This window comes from Equus asinus, chromosome 29 (assembly GCF_041296235.1).
Source record: "Equus asinus isolate D_3611 breed Donkey chromosome 29, EquAss-T2T_v2, whole genome shotgun sequence".
NCBI classification, from domain to species: Eukaryota; Metazoa; Chordata; class Mammalia; order Perissodactyla; family Equidae; genus Equus; species Equus asinus.
Window position 1 is genome coordinate 12,017,387 of NC_091818.1, and position 27,852 is coordinate 12,045,238.

General features: G+C 47.6%; 1 gene segment (V, D, J or C); it reads left to right on the forward strand.

Moving 5' to 3' along the window:
- Nucleotides 1-26,554, forward strand: LOC123287865 (immunoglobulin lambda variable 1-40-like). The segment is given in 3 exon segments: nt 1-247; nt 6,995-7,270; nt 21,828-26,554. Coding segments are annotated over 3 exon segments (603 nt in total).
- Nucleotides 26,555-27,852: the final 1,298 nt, after the last annotated feature.

A 27,852-nucleotide genomic window follows, 5' to 3' on the forward strand; every position in this document is an offset into this window, starting at 1 on the left:
TTGGCTTCCTAACTGATGGTTTCCCATGTAGGTGATTGCCTCCTTTTTCCTCAGGGAGTCTTGAACAAGGTGGGGCTGACAGACCATTACGAGCCCCAATGCACTTCCAAGGAGGAAGTGGGCTCCTGGGAAGACTGTGCAGAAGACAAGACACAGCTTGTGGGCGGAGTCCGCACAGTGGACCCTCAGGAGACAGAGCTCAGTGGCGCCTCAACCAAACCCGGAAGTCTTGTTCTTCCAGCTTCTGGTAGGGGACCTTTACAAGATTTTACGCACAGGACCTGCCTTCTCCTTGGTTCCACATGGAGCAGGTGCTGTGACACCAGACTCACAACGCCTGTCTCAGTGTGTTGGTCACTTGGGCAGAAAGTCCACACTTTCTGCCCTGGAAGTCTGCATGTGGCTTATTCTGGCTCTGAGACAGAAGCCCCATAAGTGTGATGACTGATGTTACTTGGGATGCAGTGTGAGTGGGATGCAGATGATTACCCCAAACCTCAGGTGACTGCCTAATATCTTATAAGATGCTCTTCACTGCTGGGCAGGTGGACCAAGACCTCCCCTTTGCTCCCCCTGTTCCACTCACATGCCTCTGTCACTACCTGTTACCAGTACTAGTGAGTGTTAGTGACTAGTCACTCACTGGGGTGATCTCTGCTGTCACTTCTGCACCGGGACCAGAGTATCTAAGGCCACAACGTTCATTTGGATCATTAAGAATGTCTACTTCTTTGTTCCCATGAATTCTATGTCCAAACCATTGATATCATTACTTTAATTGGATTTTCTCATGCTTGCAGAATACTGTGGAATATTAATGGAGGTACATGGGCAAAGGGAATCACCTTTGCCTATTGCTGATCTTTTTGGAAATGCTGCCCTTTACCACTCCATTGACTAAGATGCTGCCACTAGGATTTCATTATACGTGTGTGAGAGAGTGTGTCTGGCCGTATTATAAATGTTTCTGTTTGTGGCTTTTAGTTTTATGTGGCTTTTATTAGGAATTGATGCTAAATTTGGTCAAAATCCCTTCCAGTATCATTTGAGACCGTATGATCATATCTATCTATCTATATTTATATTGTGTGTTATATTAAAATATTTCTTACTATTGCATACAACTTGCATCATTGGAATCAATGACACTTGGTAATAATTCATCAATTCATTAATCTAGTATTGAGATCTCTTCATTAATATTCTATTTAGAACATTTGCATAATATCTAATGTTGTTCATCTGCCATTTTTATTTTTCTGTAATTTAACTGTAACATGCATTATAAATGATATAACTGATCTCTAAAAGAACTGGTAAGTTTTCCATCCTTTTAAGTGTTATTTAAAAATAGAGCAAGTAGATTGGAACCCTCTGGTCTCTGATGTTTTTAGAGCTTCCATGTGAGAATATCTGTCTGTTCAGTCATTCTGTGGAGTGGATCCATAACATTTTGTATTTCTGTATTAAAATAGGTGAGCTTACTTGTTATATTTCCAGTAGAGCCAATTTTGATCCTTCCTAGAAAAGCACGTATTTTACCTATTTTTCACAGACATTATCTCTTGCATTTTCGGCATTTTTCATTTTTCCACATATGACCAGCAGGGGGTGATGTGGGACTGGCCTGTGGTCCCTACAGAGCGGCTCAGGGAGGATTTTTACTCAAAGCAGCGTGGGTACCAGCACAATGCACGGTCCCCTTCCCAGCATCTCCTCTACTACCACACGGATTCAGAGAAGCACCAGGCTCCAGGTCCCCAGCTGCTTCTCTGGATCCAAAGATGCCTCGGCCAACGCAAGGATTCTGCTCATCTCTGGGCAGCAGCCAGAGGATGAGGCTGATTATTACTGTGTGATTGTGCACAATAGGGCTTCTCACAGTGACACAGGCAGATGGGAAATTGGGACAAATACCTCAGCCCACTCAGGCACTTGGAATAGACGCTTCTGCAATTCTACGGTAACTTGTAGACGCAGTAGCTGTGCCTGGAAGTAGTTTCTGGTTCACATCGGCTGTCTTCCCAATTTTCCAGTCAATATACCTGCAATCTCAGGTAAACAAACACCAAAATGAAAACCAAACCAAACAAAATACAAATCTCATGATGACACTGAATCTTTGCCTGGTGACCCATGTGTGATAAAATGAGAGCCTTTGTAGCTGGGCTGTTTGTCTTGAAAGATGGGAAATTAGCCTTTGCTAGATTTCTTCTTGGTGGGAACCCAGGGTCCATCCAGCAGATACACAGTCCTCCACAGCAGGGACTCTGCTCTGTGAGGGGTCAGAGCGGAGACCTTCCCTCCCTCCCAGGCTCTTGTGCTCAGATCTGGCTGAGGCTCACTGTGTTCAAGCACAAAAGATTAAGATGTAAGATGTTGTGAGAAACATCCCAGGAGGAATTCCAGGCACAGAGCTGGCCTGACACACTTGCTCGGTGCCTGGACCTACGGTTGTGATGTCAGCAAGAAGGGGAGACTAAAATGGTGAGCCTGCAGCATGGAAGCTGGGTGAAGTATGTCCCGCAGTTGTGACTTTCCTACCACCGATCCCCCTCAGGGCACATGGGACTCCCTCCGGTGTGTGATCTGGAGCCTACAGGTACACACTTGAGTTCTTCTCTCCTCTTGTATCTCAGTGGACCTTTCCAATTAGACAAAGTGTAAGAGAATGACAGTGGAATATGAGCGAGCAGAAACTCCCTGATATGTGCATGAAGTCAATCCAACCCAGGAAGCTCTTTAGAAGGTCCCAAACCGTCTCCTTTAAGGGAATCAACAGAAACATAGGTTACAATGGAAATCAGCATCAAGGATTCCCAGAAAGAGCCCCTAAGTGTGTGTCCTAGGACAGCAGGGGTTCCAGACCAATCTCCAGATCCAGGTCTGTAAAGATAACCTCCTTGACTACTGCAGGCTCCAGCCAGAGGATGAGGCTGATTGTCACTGTCAAACAGCTGCATGCAACCTCGATGCCAATCCTAGTCCGTGGGGAGTGAGATCCACTCCCCGGTCTGACCTAACTCTCCTCTGTCCCTGCCTGGAGGCAACACCAGCCCAGGTTTTGGCTTCTGCTGTCACTTGTGCTACTAAAACCAGAGGGACTGATGTTTTCTAGTCAGTCCACCTGTATGGATGCAAAAAAAAAAAAACCCATTTTATTACTGGTTTTCCAATGCAAGCAAATCATTTTGTCACCAGAACCTATACAAGCACCTCCCTGCCTCATGCATGCATGGAGAAGAGAAGTCAGCCAGCGAGAGCCAGGAGACCCAGGTCCCCCTCTGCTCAGTCCCCTACATGTCCCATGAGCCTGGCCCAGGCTTTGCTGATCATGCCCTGAGTTCTCACACCCATCACCTCCTCACTTTCCCCAGTTTAATCCCACAAATCTTACCGGTTTTACAGCTACAGATTTTTTGTGTGTTTATTTTATTTTGGAGGGGGAGATGTTTGAAAGCATCTCAGGTCATTGGGATCTAGAGCCTATGACCCAACCCTCCTTATCACAGAGAGCCCTGAGATTACAAAACAATTCACAGACAGCCCTGTTCATTAATCACATCAGCATATGGAGCAGCTACCAAGTAAACCTGGTCAGGGCCCAGTGTGAGTTGTGTAACAGATCTTGGATGCCACTAAGTCAAGGAGGGAGGGCGGACCTCAAAAAAGAGAGATGCACATAGTAATGGTTTACTTATCAATCTTCAGACTAATAACATTGACAAAACTTGACTAAAATAGGGAAAACTACCAGAAATCTATCACAGATTCAAAAGAAGAAAGAATAAATCTCCAGAACAGCCATTAAGGGCAAATGAGCCCAGAGTGATCAGCAGGAGGGAGGGCGCCTTTCTCCAACAGCGCCGTGTTCCAGTGGCCACTGGAGAAGGCATGACCAGCACTTGTGCAGTGGGGTTGGGGGGGTCTAACAGGAGTCCCCCACAACAACAACAGCAACAATAATGGTGACAACAACAACATAAATCAGCCTGTCAGGGTATCCCAGACAGATTTCTCACCAGTATGAACCAACAGAGTACACTGTAGAGTCTTAGGCCTTGAACTTGGTTTAAGATGCTCCAGACATATGGCAGAAGCAAAGTAAAATGTTGGGTAAACCTGAAATATCTGGCGCCGTGAGGACTGTGCGATGCATCCCGTATTTATCCATCTGGAGGTCATTGGTTATCTACAGGCAATTAATGTCTCAGACTCAAATCCCATGAAACGGCCTACTTGTTTTGCTATTCTGGGTAGTGACATCACAATGATCTGTGAGCAAAATCAGGACATCCTCCAGGAGAGTTGAGTGGAGTCAGAGGCACTGGCCCCTGGATCTGAGACCAGCAGAAGTGCTATTGGACAGGTCCTGAGAGGGCAGTGTTCTGGGCAAAGCAGGCACAGAGAATGCTCTACTGGCTCTTGCAGACTTCGGCATTGAGTTTTCTCATTGAAGTGAGGCTTTTTGATACCTTAGTTTGTTTGTTTGGCCTAAAACTAGGTTCTCATACCCAGTCTAGGGAACATGGTGTACAGCTTGTAGCCCCATCTTCTCAGTTTATGCTCCCAAAGCCCATCCTTGGCAGCAACAAATTATCTGATCGTCTCACATTCATCAGATATTCCTCAATGTCAAGGTCAGGCTGCCATGAGGCCAGAGTCCACGATGGGTCAGGGAAAAACCAGAGACACATAGTCTAGCTGTGTTTGATGCAGGGTAGCCGAATGTTCATGGGTACATCCATCCACGCCATTTAGGAAGCACCAACAATTGGCTGGGCTAGATGGGGAATAGGAAGCATTAGAGGATTTGACATGGAATATATGAAATCTGATTAAGTTTATGAAGTCCTGATGCTGCAAAGAAGATGAGTGGGTAGGTGGTGAGAGTGAAGGCAGAGACCTTTCTGGGGTTGTGGATTTGCTACAAATATTAGACTGGCGTCCTGGATGCCGTGTTCAGTGGTGACACAGGAAAGTTTTCTCTTTAGTTGTCAAGTGTGGAATCTCAATAAGCTTCACTCCTTCTTCTCTGAGATTCACTTGAGATGTTCTCTCTCCATTATCTCTTGTGTCCACAGGCTGATTTATCACATGGATCAAAAATGTCCCTGCAGTCCTAGGTATCGCATCCACACAACAAATCCTCTTGAATGAGAGAGACTTCCCTCCCTGATCCATTGAACAGGAATCCTGGTTGTCATGAGGTCCAGACCAGAGCACTTAGACCATTTCCCCTGATTCCGTCATGGCATCCAAGGAGGGGATTTTCTGATCGGTTTGGGAAATTAAAGGCCTATTTCTGGAGCTGCAGTGGGGTTTTTCACATGCTCACCACATGGTTAGGAAATTAGGGGTCTAGAGAGGACAAGAAAAGGCAAAATGTTTGCCTAAGTGGTCCCCACCCAGCACATCACTCTGTCCTCCATCGCCATCATTAGTTCATGTTGATCCTAGCACTGTGGACACTGGGAGCTGAACCGGGGACACAGGCCACAGGTTCCTGTCTCACAGAACTCTGCTTCTGGCTCCCAGACCTTTCTAATGGTCTGCAAAGGATCGATCTCAGTTGAAATCACACCCACTTCCATCAGTGAGGCATCAATCTGAAATTCAATATTCTCAGGAAAAGTAGAAAGAAGCAAAAATCCCTCATGAGGACATCCTCTCTCTAGAGGGAGTGAGAGGATGATTAAGGTTCAAGAAACCACAGTAGTGGCTGGTGCCAATCATCACATGCGCTCCTCTCCACCATCTACCCTGTCCCTCAAGTGAGGACCAGTCCCAGAGGGTCAGCTCATGAATCTCTGGATGCATGCTCCATTCCTGGCCCCTTCTACCCCCATCCCCAAGCACATGCTCCACGAGGTCAGTGAGGGGTCATTGCTGAGATTCTCCACCTCATGGGGTCCAGGTCACAGGTGCTCTATCGAAGTCACCTACCACTTCTATGTTCGGGCATTGGGATCAGAGTGACCCTGAATCAAAAAGGTAAACACCTGACTCTCATACAAGTATAGAATGAACCAGTGTAAAATATTTTATTCAACTCATACATTAGTGAGGAGACCAGTAAATGGTAAGGATTGGTCACAGAGCATAGCAAAAATCAAAGTCCTTATATTTCGGCAGGAATAGAAGCTTTGGAGCAAAGTTTTTGAGTGTTGGAGATGCACTGCTTAATCTCTAACAAGAGAGGGATCACATACGAGGAAAGAATCTGGGTCCTGCACAGAAGGGGACCTGCCTCCATGGGGCCGGTCACTGCTCTGTTCTTGATCCTGATCTAAGAGGAGTTTGATAAGAGACACCCCCTCAGTCCTGACCGCTGAACAGCCAATGGCCACACGAACATGCTCACCCCTGAGGAGGCTGAGCGGAGCATAAAGACTGCCTTTGGGTGGTGGGGAGGCAACATGAGGGGCCACCTGGCCTGACCCTAAGGCAAGGGGAGAGTGGACAGAGCAGTGGGGACTAGAGCTGTTTCTAATTGGCTTTAGTCACTGTGTCACACCTGATGAATCATGGCCTGGACACCGGGGGGTGCTCAGTGCTCGTTCCTGAGGTTTTTGTGGCTCATCACAGCTGGGACCAGCCCCCTGGCACTGCCTGGTGCCCTCTGTTCAGGGATCACAGCTGTGAACTCCCCACTCCCTGGCCATCGTTAGGCAGTGAGACCTGAACCAAGGCCCAGTGAGAGATCAGAAAGCTGGGAGGGTCTGATGTGCATGTGTGGGCCCTCCCTCTGTTAGAGTATGAAGAGGGGAAGGGAGAGATCTGGGAGAAGCTCTGCTTCAGTTGTGGGGCCACAGACGGTGGGAATCGGTGATGACCTCCACCATGGCCTGGACCCCTCTCCTCACCCTCATTGTTCTCTGCACAGGTGACTAGTAATGGGGACAAGGGGCCCTGGGAAGATACATGTCACCCTGCTTTCTCATCTTGTTTCTAGACCCCAGCATCACCATCTCTGTGTCTTTCCCTCTTCTAGGATCCTGGGCCCAGTCTGTGCTGACTCAGCAGGCCTCAGTGTCTGGGAATCTGGGCCAGAGGGTCACCATCTCCTGCACTGGAAGCAGCTCCGACATCAGTGATTATGATGTGCACTGGTACCAACAGCTCCCGGGAATGGCCCCCAAACTCATCATCTATGATAACAGCAAACAGCCATCTGGGGTCCCAGAAGGATTCTCTGGCTCCAAGTCTGGCAACTCGGCCACCCTGACCATCACTGGGCTCAAGTCTGAGGACGACGCTGATTATTACTGTGAGTGCTATGATGACAGCCTGAGTGCTCACACAGTGCTCCAGGCCTGTGGGGAAGTGAGACAGAAACCTGCTTCCCCCCCAGCCATGGGGCTTCCCTGTGCAGCCCCCACTCCTTGGCCATGTCAGCTGCTTCCTTGGTTTCTTTGGCCCCAAACTTTCTATGACTCAATCCAGGGTGCTTTGTTTAGAGACTGTGTCCTCGTCCTCTCCCATTCTTCCCCCACTGCCTGTGTCTGGTTTGAACACATTATTGATTTTCTCAAATCGAGCAGACATTCCTGGATGTGGAGGCAGGCAGTGCTGGCCACAGCATCCATGCAGTGTGTTAGTCCGGCAGGGCTGCCACAGCGAAAAAACACAGATGAGTTGGCTTAACCCAAAGAAAGGTATTTTCTCACAGTTCTACGGGCTGGAAGTCCAAGATCAAGGTGCTGGCAGGTTTGTTTTTTCCTGAGGCCACCCTCCTTGGCCCACAGATGTGTACATTCTTACTGTCTCCTCACATGGCTTTTTCTCTGTGTACTTACCCCTGGTTTCTCTTCCTCTTTTTAGAAAGACACCAGCCCTACTTGCTTAGGAGAACCCCCCATGAACTCTTTTACCTTAATTACCTCCTTTAATGCCTTATATCCAAAGACAGTCACACTGGGGGTTAGAGTCTCAACATAGGATTTTGAAGGACAGAGTTCAGTCCATATCAAGGGGTCAGAAAAGAACCAAGGACACAGAGTCCAGCTATGTTTGACTCAGGATAACTGTCCAGATGATGTGCATCCACACAATTTATTGAACACCTATTATGTGTCAGACTTTGGTTAGGAGCTTAGGATAGTAGGTGGAAAATATGGGAAAGTCCCCATGCTCAGGAAGCTGACACTCTCAGGGGAAGAGAGAGAACAAACAAACAAAACATGCTTTGAAAGAAAGATGTCCTGGGAGAGTGGGGAGAGGCATGGCGGTTGGTGGAGATGGGAGAATTAGGGGGGGTGAACAAGGAAACAGCAGAATGTGATTTAAGTGTATTTAATCCAGGTGCTGCATAGAAGGTGAACTAGGAGGAGGGGAGAGTGAAGGCAGGGACCAGGTGGGGGTGTGGATTATACGATGTCAGACTAGGAGCCCTGGAGGAGGGGAGGAGCAGGTGGGATGGAGAAGAAAGGTCAGGGTCCCCATGTCTTGAAGGTAGGAGGGACTGAAGAATGAAAATGGGAAAGAGAGGAACCGAGGCTGGGCTCTTGGGAACAGTGCGGGACGTAAGTGAGTCGATTACTTGAGACAACATGATGACCCCATATATTTATGACAGGATTATTTAAACCTTATATTTTCAGGAGACATGATCAGCTCCTGACAAATGGGACTGTTCACAAGAAGTCCTAGGAATGCACGTCTCGGTTTACTTTCATCTCACATTTGATGTAAACTACACCTGTGCCTGTTAAACTTTATCATGTTGTTGGAGGAATAGAATGTGAAGGATGAACTCAGTCCCCTCCTTCGCAATGCTGCCCCCATATTAGAAATCTTCCACTTTGGAAAAGATGAAAACCACAATTTCCACCAGATTACTTAATTTTAAACTCAATAAGTGGGATTCTGTAATAGGTTTGTGTTTACATGCTTCCAGAAAGTTCTTTTATGTATCATGAATAGATAACCCCTAATTGGCTACATCTGTCATTCTGTTGATGAGAAAAATGAGCCAAGAGGAATGGACAGGCTGATGACCCTGAGACGACTCATTTGCAGATGCAACCCCAGGCCTCAGAGCAGGGGGTCTGCTCTCCCACTGGGCAGGGTCAAGTCAGACGTGTCCACACATCCTGATCCCAGTCATCCCCTGGGGGACGGGGAAGGATGTGCTGGGAAGCAGGTGTTAGGATGGGCTCATTAGGTCACAGGATGAACACAGTCTAGTAGGAGAAATATAGAAAACTCTACTAGAAATCAAAATGTGATGGATGCACCTAGAGAAAGACAGCCCTTCACTGCAGGGATGAGGAGGGAGGCAGGGCTTAGGCAATGCTTTACATTAGAACCAAATGAAAATGGTGAGAGGATTTTTCTAAGATATGTATGTCATGCTATCACTAGGTTAATACGTTCATTCAGAAGATATGATTTTCCAGAAGTTCAATCAGTCCCTTCAATTGTTAAACACATATGAGCTAAAGTGAGTTTAAAGTGGCCCTGAGCCAGGCACAGAGACCCCCGTCATGTAGGAGAGAACCTCATCTTGCAGGGGCTTTCAACCTGGCTGCTTAACATTCTTTGGTCTGGAGAATTCTCTCCGAGGGAGGAGGGACAGAGGGATACTTCAGTCTGTTTAGAACCAGAAATTCAGGGTGGGCTACAAAGTTTGGATTGTGGTATCAGGAAGACAAATGGCAAAATTTCACAAGGACCAACTGTAAGCAGGGCTGATGAACGCTGCTGGATTCTCTGTGATTGTCTCTACGTCCTCCATGAGTATATAGAGAGTCTCCAGGCTGTTTTCCCACATGGACCAAACTTGCCTCTGCAGTCCCAGGCATCATATCCACACAACAATCAGTCCATAAGGAGAGAGACTTGCCCTCCCTGTTCCACTGATCAGGAAATCAGCTTTCAGGAGGGCTGGACGAGCTCACTTACACCATCACCCAGCTCCACCATGGTGAGCAGGGAGGGGATTGTCTGACTGGTTTAGGTAACACAAGGGCTATCCAGGAGCACGTGTGGTCAATCCTAGGCCAACTGCATGTCTGGGAGACTTGGAGTCCAAATAGGAGAAGAAAATGATAGAAGTTTTACCAAATAGGTCTCTAACATTTCCTCACTCTTCCCTGCACCCTCATCGTCAGTTCAGGTTGGGGCATGTACTGTGGACACTCGGATCTGGGAAGGGGACACAGGCCAGACTGTTCCCGTATCATAAAGCCACAGCTTGGCTCCCTGGCCTTTCCGATATTCCTACAAGAGATCAATTCCGGGACAAGACAGATTCATTCCCATCCACAACGTGTTGATCTGAAATTTAGGTAGTCTCATGAGAGGAAGAAAGAAGAAAAAAAAAAGCTTTCTCTTGATGACCTCTTCTTCCCAGGTTTAGTAAGAAGGTAAAGAAGGCTCAAGAAACCTCCATGGTGGCATCTTCCAAAGCTCACCGGACACCTCTCCCTGCCTTCACTCTCTCCAATGTGGACCAGACTCAGGGACCATCACATGAACCAATACCTCTGTCCACATGCTCCACATGGAAGTTCCTTTTGCTCCCAAACCACAGCAACTGCTCCCTTGGCCACCACTGTGTCATTTCTGGGAGTGTCCACATCACAGAGTAAAGTTCCAAGGGAATGAGAGCACTCAGCCTGATGCTACCTCTGCTGTGACTGCCCATCGAGGACATAGAGAAAACTATTAAGAGCTGCAGTTGAACTGTCCTGGTTTTTCCTCCACCTGGACTCTACATGTCAAGGTCCTTCTGGAATGTCCTTTGTCTATCCAATCATATCATGTAATGTCCTCAGACCTAGAATCATTGATTTTTCCCAAATTCTACCATCTCTCTTATGTTCTCATTTCCTTTCCACCAGTCAGCTAATGACCCCAACCAAGCATCTTCAGCCCATTGTCACAAACATGTGTGTCGGGGGTGGAGTTTTAGAAAAATATAGCATCAGAAAATCAAAGTTTTAGTTGTTCCTGGGAATCACTTCAGGACTCGAGAGAAGCGATTCCTGACCTTAAAGATTCCAGTCCTCAGTCACCACAGTGTCAATAGATTAGATAGAAGGATCCTCTCAGAGATCTCAGTAAGTAACCTAAATTGTCAGGGAAAATTTTCCAAAAGTTAAGCATATGGAGTAAGAACATGTGTCAAAAATTTATTCAACTTATATTTCATTGAGGAGACTAGTGAGACAGTAATAGATTTTAAAGAGTATTTTCTAAATACAGTACATTTATTCTACCAAGACTGGGCCAAGGAAGCCAGTTTTCTACGTTGGAAATAAACTGGTTAATGTCTTCAAGGGTAATAAATCTATGAGCTTTGGATTTCTCTTCTGTGTAAAAGTCTACAAATTAACGTGATTCCATTTACAAGAAAAATATGGAGAAGGGCAGCTAGACTTTAGATTCCTCCATCTTACACTTCCCATCCGATCTTTCCTAAAGGGGAATCTGTCCTCTCTCTGTTGACTCTCTCACCCACTCTTCACTTCTCACCTTCCTGACATATGGCCTCTCCCTGTCTTCCTTTCCAGCACTCCCAGTAGGTCACGCTCAACTAGTGAGCAAGACCCTTCACCTGATAAACCAAACCACATCTGGGATTCCTAAGGCACTTGCCCTGCTAACTAATCCGATTTTTCCTAGTAGCCCATATCTCCGGGGTCATGTTATTTATCTCTGTCTTCCTCTGTTTGTGTCCACTTTTTGGACTTCTCTACATCTTCACCTAAACCCAGGGAATCTTCAAGTCCTGCCCATGTCCTCTCAGCTCTCGTGTTGCCTCTGATTCCCTGCTCTCCTATCATCCCACCAACGCTCATCCCATCACAGACCCATGAGTGCAGCAGTGTCCTCTCTGGCCTCCCTGTCTCCAGTGGTGAAGTTGGGGAAGGATGGCCCCAAGTATGCCTCCCACCCTAATGTTCCTACTTCAGGGCAAGCTCCCTGAGCAGGGATGAGGCTGTCTAGCACAGCCTAGAATTCCACTGCCAACCCCCAGACTCAACACCAGATCGGTGTTCAGTAAACATTTGCTATTGAAGACATGCTCCTCACTACACAGGCCGAGTAGTACTGGATCAGGATGGGGCCTGAACTGGGAGAGAGTCAGCTGTGCCCATGCTCCTCTCTCTGCCCTGAGCCTGAGAGCTGAGGGGGCCCCACCAGGGAGAGAGCATCCATGGGGAGAGGGGACACAGGCAGCCTCATCCTGTGTGTGAGAGACTAGGCAGACCTGCAAATCCTTGTTTATTGAAGTGGAAGGAAAAGCAAAATAAAATTCACAATGAAGATTTCTGCATCATCAGAAAGGAAGCAGTGCCAAAAAAACTCAAGGTGCAAATATTTTGTAAAAATTAATTTCTGCTCAATAATGAAGAAAATTTAATAAAGTCCCTGTTGTGTGATTTAATCAAAATTGTTTAAAAATAACAAAACTTACAGAGAAAATAATATTTCAAGAGGTGGTTATCATTGTAAATGCAAAATTAAAATAGAGCTTTTTTCCCCCAGGAAAATTCATTGACTACTCTTGATTAAATAATGACTTTAGATTTTCACTAATCCATTTAAACATTTTGGTGTATTAATATCTCAAGATAACGCAACCCCACTGTAACACACAGAGAGCGCACCAAACTGACGGCCAGGATGTGCTCTCTGCCCCTAACAACTCCCCAGACTCAAGTGGGCTAAGAGTCTGGTGCATAGAATTCTCAAAGTTTTCTGGCTATAGAAATCTTATTTGATCTTATTATCTGCTTATTTTGTTTTATTTTATTTTGGTAAAAGTTTTTGTTTTTTTTGTTTTATTTTTGGCTGGAGGTGATCTTTCTGGCAAAATCATGTAGAGTGGACATTTTGCCAGATAAAAGCATATAAATCGTTCTCGTTTTTAACCTCCCCACCCCTGCCCAGAGCATTGGTTCTTGAGTATGAACCACATTCTTTTCAAAACTCTCTAATAGGAAAGATTGATCCTAATAGCTACACATGTCACATTCCCCTGGGCCCAGGCTCTGTTCACAATGATTCAGAGGTTTGAGGAAAATGCTTCAAAGAATGTCATTTGTGATGACTTCCTGAAGAAAAGACATGGACTTTTTCCCAGATCTTTCCTCAGGAGTGCTCCTCACATCCCTTCTCCTTTCCCGACCTCTCTGGTCCCTTAGTTCCTAAGGACCCTCGAGTTTCCTGACTCTTCCAGCCACAGGAGTCCCTTCCCCTTTTCCTCCCTGGGCTTCTCCTCATTCCCCAGGGAGCTACCCAGTGTGTGCCTTCATCCTCAAAACTCTCACCCCCGTGTGTCCTCTGTGCACATCTAGTGAGGGGTCAGGCAGGAGGAAAGGGACCTGGATTCCTGAGCAGCCTGGGAAGTGACTTCATGGCTGACCTGTCCCTGTTCTCAGCTAATGAATGTTTTCCTTCATGTAGGGTTTGCATATGAGGCCCCTTCCCCTGAGGACTCCTTGCAAAGTGGGTGAATTCTGTCTCTGATTCCTGCTGAGGAGGCCCAAGCAGACAACGACAGACTGAAATGAGGTGGGAGGCTGCCCCTGAGGAGGGCCTCGCTCTGCCCTCAGGGAATGGCAGTGATCAAAGCAGTGGGGGAGGCAGGAGCCTCTGGCAGGGTCACCTGTCCTCTGGTCACAGATATGGTGGACCTGGGCCTGGGGCAGCAGGGGTGCTGTAGGCTTGCTGCCAAGGGATCTTTGAGAGCTGCGAAACCAGACACCTGTACCCTGGTCTCTGCTCACTGCCCCCTGGGCCCAGGAGCTGGATTTCTCGGGGTTCCTGGTGATTCTCAGCCCAGTCTCAGCCCAGGTCTATCCCTCCCAGAAATAATGATCTCAGGACATTGTGTGTGTGGTGGGAGAGGCAAACATGAACCGAGGAGGTGTTTGGTTGGCCAGGAGAAGAGGAACAAATTTGTATGAAGGGCTCTATTCTCTGGGGATTGAGGAGGATGAGAGAGACCTGCAGCATTTCCATCTCAGCAGAGCTCCGGGGCGTCTGCACTACGGCCTGGATTCCACTCTCCTCCCCTTCCTCCTGCACTGCTCAGGTCAGGACAGTCCTGATTCCCCAGCCCACTAAACTACCTCCCAACCACATGGAGGAAATGTCCCTCTCTCTTTCCCTCCCTCCACCATAATGGCTGTTTGTGTTTCCAGACTCAGTCAGCCTGTGTGACTCAGTTACTCTCTGCGTCTGCCTCCCTGGGAGCTTTGGCCATGCTCAGCTGCACCCTGAGCAGTGAGCAGAGCACCTTCTACATGGGATGGAATCAACAGCACCCTAGGAAGACCCCTCAGGATGTGACGTGCCTGAAGAGTGAAGGAAGCCACAGCAAGGGGGATGGAATTCCTGATCATTTCTGGGGCTCCAGCTCTGGGGCTGACCGCTACTCAACCATCCCCACCAGCCATTCTGTGGAGCATCTCACAGCATTGCTGTGTCATTTGTTGAAGCAACAGTGATCCAGATGAATGGGGAAGTGGGATGATCCTGTTTCTTCTGACCTGCTACCGACACTGTCACATGGCTCCCAGAAAGAGTGTCTGGTGTCCTGACTATCAAAAGTGTTGGATTTTTTCTTCTTGTTTCTCCAGGGAAGAGCAAGGCATATAGCTTCCTACCATGAGCTCCCCAGGCAGCAGGCAGCTGGAAAGCTGCTACAGAGTGACCTGGTCCTGCAGTAATGGTGCAAATGTAGAAAGCAAACCTGGTGCACCCTGCTGTCTCGTGCGGTGTCATTCCCTAGGGGAACAGGAATACTCTCCTCTCCAGGCGGAAACCCCAGGATGACGCCCCTCACTCCTGCCTCACTGGAGTTCATTGGAGTGACCACCTTAGAGGTATCTCACTGATCTTCTGGACCAAGGATTTTAGAACTCTTGCAATAAACTCGAAAGCACATGCTAATTTAAGGAGGAGAGAAAGAGACAGAGGCAGAGAGACATAGGAACAGTAAGAATGGTGGGAGTAAACGCACTTGACTCTTTCTTATATCTTGAGACATTTTATCTCAGGTGTCCAGGACGTGGGTTTGGTGAGTGAGAGAGAAGGAGGAGGGACTGACCCCATCACAGTGAAGAAAAGAGGTGCTAATCCAGAAAAATGAGGGAGAAATGAGAAAGATGCATTAAGGCCACCTTGACACCCCTGAGACTGAAAGGCAGGACTCTGTGACCTGTTGAAAAGCACGCACTCCAGCCTCAGAGGCGGCCGGTGCAGCCGGAATCCTGCCTGCCCTTTCCTCCCCTCGCTCATCCACGGCCCGGCTCAGTGCTCACTGGGACCCACAGGGGGTGACTTCCTACCTCCCCTGGGGCCTGGGGACAGATGGTGCCCAAGGGACTGAGAGAGCCCTAGTTCCCTTGGAGCTTGGGTGACAAAAGACACACAGACTTGGGACAGCTCTGTCTGCACTGTGAGTCCTCAACAGGCCTGGGTGTGTCCACCATGGCCTGGTCACTTCTCCTCACCTTCCACACTAACTGCCCAGATGTCATATGACACATGTGTGACCAAAATGGCTACATCAAAAGTACATTAATAATCGCTATTTTCACATAAAAAGAGAAACAATCCATTAAAATGGGCAAAAGATCTGAACAAACAATTCACAAAGGAAAATAAATAATAAAAAATTTTAAAAAGTGCTTGGCCTTATAAGTCATCAGCAAAAGGGAAATTCCAACTATAATGAGACCTGGACCAAAAGGTGGCCCATAGTGAGCCAATTAGCACAATCAGAGCTGCCTCGGCTTAATGGAGAGGAAGGAATATGCACCTACAGAAATTATGCACCTACTTGGGGCCGGCCTGGTGGTGGCAGTGGTTGAATTTGCACCTTCCAATTTGACGTCCCTGGGTTCGCTGATTTGGATCCTGGGTGTGGACATGGCACCTCTCAGCAAGCCATGCTGTGGCAGGGGTCCCACATATAAAGTAGCAGAAGATGGGCACGGGTCTTAGCTCAGGGCCAGTCTTCCTCAGCAACAAGAGGAGGATTGGCAGCAGATGTTAGCTCAGGGTCAATATTCCTCAAAAAAAAAAAAAAAAAAAAACGAAAAAGAAACTATGCACCTACAGAAACTGATGGAATGAGAAAGTCTAACAAACCAAATGTTGACAGGGATGTGGGTCCAGAGGAACTCACCTATATTACTCATTTGGAATGTGAGATGCTTTGAAAACTTTTGCCAATTTCTGATAAATTGAAATCTAAACATTTAGTTTGACTCAGCTTTTCCAGTTTTATATATTTAAGCAAAACAAAAAAGAAAGAAAGAAAACAATGTCATAAAGGGAAATATGTAAGAATGCTCATGCTGGAAAAGACCTTTTAGTTGCAACACCAAAAGCTCCAACCAAAAAAAGAAAAACCAAAAAAACAAATTGATAATTTGGAATTCATCAAAAATGAAATACCCTGCACTTTGAAAGTCACTGCTAATAGAAGGACAAGACAGCCATTGACTGGGAGAATATGCATGCAAATCACTTACCTAATAAAGGACTTGTGTGGATAATATGTTGCAGAGTTCTTTCCATTCAATAATTACAGGAGAGTTCAATTTAAAATTAGGAAAGATATTTCAACAGACACTGCACCAAAGATGATACATGATAGCAAATAAGCTCATGAAAAATTTTTCAACATCATTATATATTATGGAAATGCAAATTAAAATGAAAATTATATGCCACTAAACCTACATGAGAAGGGACAAAAGTACAATACTGAGAGGAGGTGGCAAAGCTACTCTCACACGGCTGGTGGGAGCACGGAATCGACAAACTAGTTAGGAAAACAGTTGAGCAGTTTCTAAAAGGGTTAAATATATAGCTTCTTAAGACCCAACTGCTCTGTTTACCCAAGAAAAAATAAAGTGCATACTCATTCAAAGACTTGTACACAAATACTCAGCAGGTTTATTCATTTATAACATAAAGTTACATATTAAATTTTATTTTAACTACTTAATATATGAAATTCACATATTAAATAAATGCAAACAAATTTACTTCTAACATAAATAACGGCTTTATGTATAAATAGCCCAAAGTGTAAAAGACCCAAACGCTCATGAACAGGCGGATGGAGAAGCAGACTGCGGCCCGTCCATACTGTGCACCCAGGAATGGCCTGTGGATAACTGTGAAAACAGGGATGGGTGTCAAAATACATATGCTCAATGAAGGAAGCCAGACAAGTAAAGCTGGGAAACCAGAACAAAGATTTGAATTATATAAAATTCTACACAATGGACATTAATTTATAAAGACAAAAGCAGATCAGCAATCACCTAGGGATTGGGGAGGGGATGGCGGGATGGAGTGGTTTCAAACTGGTGATGTCAACATAATGACAGATACAGTCATTGCCTTGACGGTGGTGATGGATTCACCAGTGTGTTCATATATTCATGAGAGCTTGCCAAATTACGCACTTTAAAATGGCAGTTGATTATTTGAAAATTAAACCTCACTAAAGCTGTCATAAATACATCTCAATCCCTTCTTGGTGAAAGAAAAAGTTCTTTCGAATCGGGCTCCAGCTCTCCTCAGAGCCACAGCTTCAGTGTCGTAGACCACTGCAAAGGTCCCCTGTATGGTTTGCCACCCAACCACCAACCTAGTCTACTTAATGTCTCTGAGTATTTGCAAACACTGCCGATCTTCCAAGAATCAAGCACATTTCCTAGGAACAGTTATTGCTTTGTCCACCAGCAGAACCCCGGTCTCCATTCAGACCCAGGGCTCCAGTGGCTCCTTCATGTGGCCCCTGTGGAAGGAGCTGCTCGGGTCTTTGCTCCCAGAGCCCTCTGCTTCCTCGCTCACTGCAGACTCAGTCTCATTGTCCTGTGGTCAGATTTCCACATCTCTTCCTCCTAGTAGTCCAGGAAGCCCACAGTTAGGTTGTTTATCAATATCACTTACGTGGGGGCAGAGCACGGGGTGTGGCGCATGGATGTTTGTGGACCCACAGTGACCAGGCTGTCAAGCCAGTGTCCCTGACATTATTTCCAACCTGAGACTGAAGTTAGAACAGTGAGCAGCAGGGGGCTCTGTGGGTCTTCCCCAAGGTTGCACCTTGGGTGCCCCCTGCTGTGTAATCCCTCAAATCCTCCAGGGCTGGGACATTGGTGCTTGTGTTTGCTGAGGGGTCTCAGTAGCTGTGTCCTCTCTGCTCACAGGTCTGAGTAAGGTCCCTCAGCTGCTTCCTCCCTGGTCCCTCTGATGGGGCAAACTCTGAACTCACCCATCAGCTCCTCCATCTAAGGAATCAAGCTCAGACTCAGCTGGTTCTCAGGATAAAAGTGGGATCATCATTAGGGGGAACAAATTTGTGTGAGCAGCCCCTTCTCTTTCAGGTCAATGGAGAAGATCAAAGATTTGGGGGCCACCCAGCCCTGATCTGGGGCCCCAGCAGGCTGTGTGCACCACGGCCGGGACTCCTCTCCTCCTCATGCCTCTCTCTCCCTGCACAGGTAGGGACAGTCTGCAGTGTCCAGAGTCAGCTCCTGAGCCTGTGTCAGCCCCCTGTGGCTGAGACCCTCTAGCTGCTTAACCTTAGTCTCTGCCTCATCATCCACGGGTGTCTGTGTCTGCAGGTTCCCTCTCCCGGCCAGTGCTGACTCAGCCACCTTGCCTCTGCATCACCTGGAGCATATGCCAGACTCACCTGCACTGCCAGCAGTGACATCAGTGTTGGTGGATACAGGATATTCTGGACCAGCCAAAGCCAGGGAGCCCCCAGGTATCTCTTGCTCTGCCACACAGACTCAAATGAGCATCAGGGCCCAGGATCCCCAGCCACTTCTCTGGATCCAAAGATGACACAACTAACTCTGGTGTTCTGCTCGTCCCCGGGCTGCGACCTGAGGACGAGGCTCACTATTACTGTAACACATGGCCCGGTGTCACTAATGCTCACATGTGCTCCAGACCCCCGAGGACGTGAGACACAAACCGCCCCCCCCCACTCTCCTGGTCTGGTGCGCTCGCCCCTCTGGTGGCTCAGGAGATGGCTTCTGCTGTCACATCTTAGACAAGACCTGATTTTCCTAGAACCAGAACAGTTGACAAAGTCATACCCTTTTCTTCATATCATGAAGAATATCATTGCTAATATATTCTTATCCAACTCATGTTTGCATAGACAAAAATTGCTTGTTGAGAGAGAAGATTCTCTCAGTGGAGACATTTGAGGAGGCCAAAAGAGATCGAGTCTGCCCATGCCCAGCGCAGGGTCGAGTGACTGCGATATGCTTCCGGTCTGACAGTTTCAGTTTGGATTTTGTGATAAAATGCCAAGATGCAGAAATTAATTGTATTCTATATAGCAGTAATGAACCTTCAATTTTTAAAAGAAAAACAATAACATACAACATTACTAATATTTAATGAAACGTGGATATATCTGAGAAAAATTGCAAATCTTATATACTGAAAATTACAAAACCTTTCAAGAGAAATTTAAAAAATAAATGAATGAATAGATATTCCTAGTTTCTGGGTCAAAAAACTGACTGTCACTAAGATAACAGTTCTTCCCGAAATGATCCAAAGACTCACTGCAAGGTCTTCAGGTAAAATGTAATCACGATGAACCATGAGGGAGAAGATCTCAGCAAAGAAAGAAAATGCTAAGAGCAGACATAAATGGCTCACAGCCCTGGGATGCTCCTTCTCTCCCTCCCGGGGAGCTGATCCATCTGGGAAGGGAGGGGTGGAGCATCGCCTTTGAACTCCAGAAACAGAGAGGTTGTTTTCGATGATCAAGGTGAGGCAAGGAGAGCAGCGTTAGTCCCAGAAGAGTCAGAGGCCAGGTGGGGAACCTGCTCTGAGGGCTGACGGGCAGAGGGTGGGTGCAGCAGGCCAGGGCTGGATGCCACTGGGCCCTGAGCCCGTGCTGACACCCACCATGTGCGCCAGGGGTGATGGGTTTCTTGTTGTCTCCTCACCACAAGGAGCACCTTCTGATCTGTCACCTGTGCATGAGGATTGTGACCCAGCGGCTCTCAGGAAGAAGGTGCTCCCAGGGTCCCTGACATCATTTCCAAGGCTCAGAAGTGGAACCTGCATCCATGAATCCTGGACAGGAAACCCAAAGGCCCTTCTCACAAAATCATGTATTACTGGCGATAGCTGCCTGGCCTGTCGCAGAAAGAGTGTGAATCCGTCCTTCAACAAATGGGGCGCCGACAGCCTGGTCTCGTGGGGTTGTGTACAGTGCACAACCATCCAGGAATATTCCTGGACCTCTGCTTCCCTGTGACCACGACCTCCTGAGGTCTGTGTAGGGCCCAGAGCACAGGCTGCCCTTGTGCCACCGTGTATCACAGATTGTTCCACAGGACAGGACCCTGCAAAGGGCCAGAACGAGCGAAGAGCAGGCAGAGATTTGGATGAAGGGCTGTGTACGACTTATGGTTCTCCTGAGCACAGAATCAGTAGGATGTGTCTCTCTCTCTCTTTATCCATGTATCTATGTATGTATCTGACTATCGTCTATCCATCTACCTATGTGTGTATGTATGTGTGTATCTATCTATGGAAATTTATTTTAAGAAATTGTTTCACATGATAATAGAGACTGGCAAGTCCAAAATGTGCAGAAGGCTGGCAGGCTAGAGACCCAGGGAAGGAAGAGTAGAAGTTACAGTTGGGTTCTGAAGGCAGTCAGCTGGCAGAATTCCCTCTTCCTAGGGGAGGTCAGTCTTCTCTCTGTCAAGTCCTTCAACTGATTGGATGAGGCCCACCCACATTATGGATAGTAATCAATTTCAATCAATGTTTACTGATTTAATTATTAATCTCATTGAAAACATGCATTCACAGAAACTCTTAGAGTAATGTACGACCAAATATCTGGGTCCTGACGGAATATCATGGCATACATAAGCTGACATGTAACATGAACCTCCACAGGCCCCTCCCTTCCCTCTGGGTGTGGAGGAGGATGAGAGATGTGAGGTAGCTGTGCCTTAGCTTTGGGGCCTTAAGGGGCAGGGTTCAGGTTGTCCTCACCATGCCTTGGGTCCCCCTGTTCCTCACTGACCTTGAACACCACACCTTTAATGGCTCCCTGACACACGTGTAGGCACACTGCCCAGGGCTGCCCTGCTCCCTGCAGCGTGGACGTGTCCTGTGCGCACAGCACTCTGCTTCTCTCCCTGCTGAGCCGGCCTCCTGCGGGGACTGGGATTCCCGGATAGAAAGCCAAGATCTGCTGCCCCGGAAAAAAGCGCTGGATAGAATGGAGTGATTTTGACACATCAGCCCCTGGGATATCCAGTTAAAGCTCCAGACCCATCGGAACAGCCACACTCTCACAACCTCAGTTCTCTTCTCGGTCTCCACATGGCCCTCGGCCAACAGCTCTGGTTTCCAAGTCGAGGGTGAAGCTTAGCATCACTAACCAGCACAACCCAGATGCCACAGTGCTCTTCCAGTGTGGGAGGGCTGGGGACCGAGAGTCACACTCCTTGGGCAGCAAGAGTCCACACCCCTTCAGTGCTAACGAGGGGCTGACTTTGTAGCATTATTATTAAATTTGCAGTGTCTCCTCACCTGATCAGTGAAGACATGAAACACGAGTTGGGAGCTCCTCCCCTCACAGTCTCCACAGCCAGAGCTTTCTTCTCAGTCAACGCTCAGGTTTTGTGGCTCCCATACTGGGTGACTCTGTTATCTTTGCAATTTCCCCCTCACTTATCATCCTCTCTGGCAATCCCAAACGTCTGCTGTGAATCCTCAAGTGAGTCAGGCTGTGGACAACATGAGCAGGGACCCCAAACCTCCCCTTCTCCATCTTTTATGTGTTTCAGGCTCCTGCTTCCAAGCTGTGCTCACACATCCATCTGTGGTGTCGGGTCAGGTCTCGGGAACAGGATCATCCACAGCAGAGAAAGCAGCACCTTGAGATGATCAGTGTGGCCTGGCGACAACAGCATCCAGGCAGAAGCCCTAGAAACGTGGACCCAGGTGTTCTTTTCTCACAGCATGAGACAGACCCTCTGGCTTCAGGTCTGGCAGGAAAGCTTCCTGAGGGTCTCTTAGATCCTGTCCTAGGACGGGGTTGGCCACTGGGACCAGACATGAGATGATCTTGACACAGTGTCCAGATCTGTGAGGAATCACGATGCAGCCCCTCCCCCTCCCCCTGTGAGCCCGTCACTCTCTGGTCACTTCCTCATCTGACTCTACATCCGGGTGACTCTGCCGTTCATCTGCTGCCATCCCTGAATGTCTGGAGACTTTGTGGGAGCTGCGGCTCTGAGGATGGCTGCGCCATTCCTGACAGCCTGTTCACACCCTCATCACTGCTGCACAGACAGAAGCTTTATTTTCAGGGCACAAATTCTCTCTAGATAATTGATGGAAGAGTCAACAGAAGGGTGATGCCAATGTGTCCAGCCGAGTTAAGAACCTGCCAGTATCTGACCACAAGGAACCCATGTAATCCAATCCCAGATCTTTGTCAGAAACCCAAAATATGCCTCTATTTTCCTGTTTTACCCAATCCCAGGATGGTGGCCCTCTTCCTGTCCTCTTGAGGCCAGGAGCAGTAACTTCCATCCTGATCCCCTGGGCCTGACCCTCAGCTCTGTGCATCTTGCTCCCTGGGGGCTCCCTGCCCTCAGACCCCAGGCTCCCTTGTGAGGACTGACCTTCCTGCATGAACAGGAACCCAGGGGCAAGGCTGCTCCGAGAGTCACAGGACCCACTTGGGTGGAGGGGAAGAGGGTACCTTGACACCTGTGTGTCCACATCCTCGGGACAGTTTGTGTCCCTGACCTCAGGACTGTGTCAAGACTGCAAACATGTGTTTCTCTAGCCAGATCAGGAGAAATCGGTGAGAGTTTATCAAGGCAAAGAAGAGACCACTGTTCATCATTTATCACTCAATGAAGGCACAGGCCTTAGGTCTGTCAGCTCTCTGGAAGATTCTGGAAATGGAAAAGAAGACTCCACAGCTGGTGTTGGAAATCAAACACAGAATTAGTGGATGTAAAGGTTTACCATAAGCCAAGAGAGACAGAAGTGGGACTCAATCGTGAGAGTGAAATGAGTGGATTTGTTTCAAAACCATCCTTTTTTGGCTCCTTTCTCATTGCAAAGGTTTAAGTAGAAAAACACAGATGACGTTTTCAATAAACGCTTAAGAAGATGACAATTAAATTCATCTCCATGCCTGTAAAATTAAATATAGAAATAAAGCAATAAGGACTACTTCCTCAATGGCTTAAGGATGGTGTATCTTTAAACCAGAGAAAAGCATTATCCCAGAACAGAGAAGACTAGAATTGTTCCATTTCGGTCTTGGACCGTACGTGATGACTACCGACACAGCTCTTCTGAAAGGTTTACCCTGAGATTTGTGTCAAGTCAAGAATAGAAAAAAAGAGAAAACATTTAAATATGAAGAGTTAGATTTTAATTATGAAAGCTATAAGTATGTACCTAGAAGTCTAGAGATTGTACTGAAAATTAATTAGGATGAATGAAAAAATTATCTGAGTCACAATGAATAAACATAGTATCTCATGTTAAAAGTATGTAATCTAAAATGTAGTTCAAAATGTATATGATTCTGTTTCCAGTATAAAAAATTAAAAATTTGACCATATCTGTAGAAAAACAATTACAAATTTCAGCACGTAATAAAATAAAAAATTGAACAAATGGTGGAATGTTTCCTTACATGAAAACAGAGTAAAAATGTCAGCAGTGAGTAGACAGGTTATATGGGCACCTTTATTATTTATGTTGTGACTTATTCATACGTGTTTCCCCTTGAGAAAGTGTGGGTTAGCGTAAGCAGAGGTCACGGTGCACGTGACACGCCACCACTGCAGAGCCTGACATGGACCAGGCACAGTGACCCCGTGTGCTGCCCACTAACTGGCATTTGCTGCTAACCCATCCCTCCCTCTGATATCTGAGGGGCCGCACTGGAGCAGCACCCACTGTGGGGACAATGACGTCCTCCCTTCAGCACTTCCTTGCTTATGTCGTTCTGGAGCCTCTGCACATAGGGAGCAAGGACTGAGACTCAGCTTGACAGGAAGGAGAGGCTGGAGAGAAAACAGAGTGAAAGAGAGACAGAGACCAAATTTCTTGGGTCCCAAACTGTGAGTGCACAGGGTCAGATCTGTGGTGCCTTTGTGTTTTTATTCCCTGCACTGGGGATGGGTTATGACACCCCACCTCAGCCCAGCAGTGGAATCAGTATGGGGACAGTGGAGACAGTTGTGGATGGTCCTCAGCGAGAAGGCCACAGCAGTGAATTCTGAGCTGAATGTGACCAAGAGGCTGCAGCCTGAGCAAGGCCTGGGTGTGGCCCCTTCCTGTGGGGAGTGAGAGGCAGAAGCTGAGCCAGGGGTGGAGGCAGGGGATCTCTGTCTGAGGGGCTCCTAACCCCTCATGTCAGGCCGAGAGGAATAAGGGCTGGGGCAGCAGGAGGTGCTGTGGGCCAGTCGCTGGAGGTTCCATGGGGTGATGGCAGCTAGGAAAACAGCCACCACCTGAGTCTGTGACCCATGTCCAGTGACCTCCATGCCAGGGTCCCAGAGCCTCAGGGCCTCCACCCAGCCCACTTCTCCCTAGGTCAGACACCGCATGTTTTTTGGAGGGAAGGAAGGGGATTTAGGGAAGAGGTTTGGAGGCTGGTCCTCGGGGACTGGGTGAGATGTGAGTGAGCTGTACCTCCTGAATGATGGTCTATGGACACACGTGGGGGGGTTGAGGTCCTGAGCTCATCCTTGTGATGGAAATATAGACAACAGCCTTCTTGCCTTGTTCAGTGGTGACAGGAAGGTTGTAGTTGTCAAGTGTGTCATCTCAATGGACTTCCCTCCTTCTCTGAGATTTATCTGAGTTGTCCAATGTCCATGATCTCACATGTCCCTAGGCTGATATCCCACATGGGTCAAAAATGTCCCTGCAGTCCCAGGCATCACACCCACACAATAAACTCTCCTGAATGAGAGAGATTGCCCTCCCTGATCCATGGAACAGGAATCTCAGACTTCATGAGGACAGGACCGGAAGAGATACCTCACACTGTCTCCCCTGACTCCATCATGGTGAGCAGGGAGGGGATTGTCTGATTGGTTTGGAAAATGAAAGGCCTGTCCCTGGGGCTGGAGCTGGAGCAAATCACAGGCTCACCACATGACTGGGAGATTTGGGGTCGGAGAGGAGAGGAAAGGACAGAAGGTTTCCCTCAGTGGTCCCAGCATGTGCATCATCTGCTCTCCACCCTCGTCATTAGTTCATGTTGGGTCAACTACTGTGCACACTAGGAGCTGGGCAGGGGACACAGGCCAGGCACACCTGTCTCATAAGACTCTGCTTCTGGTGCCCTGGTCTTTCTAATGTTCTGCAAAGGGTCAGTCTCAGGTGAAATGACACCAACTCCAATCAGGGAGGCCCCAGGCTGAAATTCAATACTCTCTGGAGAGGGAGAAAGGGGCAAAACTCCCTCATGAGGATGTCCTCTTCCCAGAGGGAGTGAGAAGGGCGATTACATCTCAAGAACCCACACTAGTGGCCATTGCCTGCCATCACCGGGCTCCTCCCCTGCAAGTGCCTCCTCTCTCAGGTGAGGAACTGTCCTAGAGGCCCAGCTCATGGATGTCTAGACACACACTCCAGTCCAGAGCCCTTCTGTCATGTTCCCCCAAACAAGTGATTCCTCAGGTCACTGAGGGCTGATTTCTGAGATTCTCCCCCTCACAGGGCCCAGGTCTCAGGGGCTCTGTCCCAGTTACGTTCCTCTTCTGTGTCCTGGAGCTTGGATCAGAGTTAGCCTGACTCAGAAAAGTGAACGGTTCACTCATACAAGTAGAGAATGAGCCATGTGAAATATTCTATTCAACTCATACATTAGTGAGGAGACCAGTGAATGGTAAGGATTGGTCCAAGAGAAGAGCGTAGCAAAAATCAAAGTACTTCCATTCCACCAGGAATAGGACGTCTGAAGCAAAGATTTGGAGTGTTGGAGACACGCTGCTTAATCTCTAACAAGGAAGAGATCACATAAGAGGAAAAGAGTCTGTGTCTTTCAATTACTGCCACCACTGCTTGTCCTTGGTTTCAATCCATTGTCTGTTTTTCTCTAATCGAGCAGACATTCCTGGATGCTGGGGCAGGCTTCCCTGGGGACAGAGTCCACCAGGGGTGTGTGAGTCTGCCAGGGCTGCCATAACATAACACCACAGATGGGGTGGATTAACCACAGATGTGTTTTCTCACATTTCTGCAGGCTGGAAGTCCAAGATCAAGGTGACGGCAGTTTGGTTTCTCCTTGGCTTGCACGTGGCTGCCTTCTCACTGTGTCCTCACAGGGACCTTTCTCTGTGTGCTCATCCCTGGCTTCTCTTCTTCTTCTTATAAACACACCATCCCCACTTGTTTGGGCACCACCCTCATGACCTCATTTACCTTAATTACCTCCTTCAATGCCTTATCTCCAGGGACAGTCACATCAGGGTTAGGGTCTCAACCTAGGATTTTGAGGGACACAGTTCAGTCCATATCAGGGAGTCAGGGCAGAATCAGGGAAACAAAGTCCAGCTCTGTTTGACTTAGGCTAGTTGACTCTCCATATTATGTGCATCCACACCATTTACTGAACACCTAATTTGGGTCAGACTTGGGTGTAGGGGCTCAGGATAGTAGGTGGACAAGATAGGAAGGGTTCCCATGCTCAGAGTGGTGACACTGTCTAGGGGAAGAGAGAGTACAAACAAGCAAAATATACTGTACAGGAAAGCTGTTTTTGGAGAGTAAGGAGGGGTGAGCTTGGTGGGGTGGAGATGGGAGCATTAGAGGGGTTGTCAGGGGATCAACAGTATGTGATTTGTTTATGAGGCCCAGGTGCTGCATAGAAAATGAAGGAGTAGGAGGATTGGATGTAGGTAGGGACTAGGTAGGAACTGTGAACGACACAAATGTCAGACTGTGAGTCTGGCTAACCGGTGGAGCAGGTGGGATAGAGGAATAAGTTCGGATTCCCCATGTCTTGGAGGAAGGAATATTGAAGGATGGTGTTGGGAAAAAGAGGAACTGAGGCTGGGCTCTTGGGAAAAGTGCGGGTGTGGGGTGATTCAATCAATTGAGACAACATGATGGCTCCATCTAGTTGAGACAGGATTATTTGAAGCTCACATTTTCAGGAGATATGATCAGCTCTGACAAATGTGTCTACTCATTAGGAAGGCCAGGCATGCGCATCTCTAGTTTACTCTCCTCTTACATTTGATGAAAACTTCACCTGTGCCTGTTCAATTTCAGCATCTTGTTAGAGGAACAGAACACGAAGGATGAACTCAGCCCCCTCCTTCTCAATGCTGCCCCCATATTAGAAACGTTCCACTTTTTAAAAGCCAGAAAATGACCCTTTCTACCAGATTAATTAATCTGAACTTCAGGAGCAGGATTCTGTAATGGGGTCATGTTAAAATGCTTCCAGAGGTTTATTTTATGCAAAAAAGATTGATAATGCCTACTTGGCTTCTCTTCTTATTTTCTTGAGGAAGAAAATTGGCCAACAAGACAGGACAGGCTGAAGAGGCTGAGACTTGGCTCCAGATGGGACCTCAGGCCTCATATGAGGGGGCCTGCTCTCCCACTGGGCAGGGTCCAGGAGGATGGTCCACACATCCTGATCCCAGTCATCCCCTGTGGGGGCTGAAAGGCTGTGCCGGGAAGCAGGTGTTAGGATGGCATCATTTCCCAGGCAAGCAGAGTCTAGTAGGAGAAATCAAGAAGACTCTCCTAGAAACCAAAGTGTGATGGATGCATTTCAAGAAAGACAACCCCTCAGTGCAGTGAGAAGGAGGATCT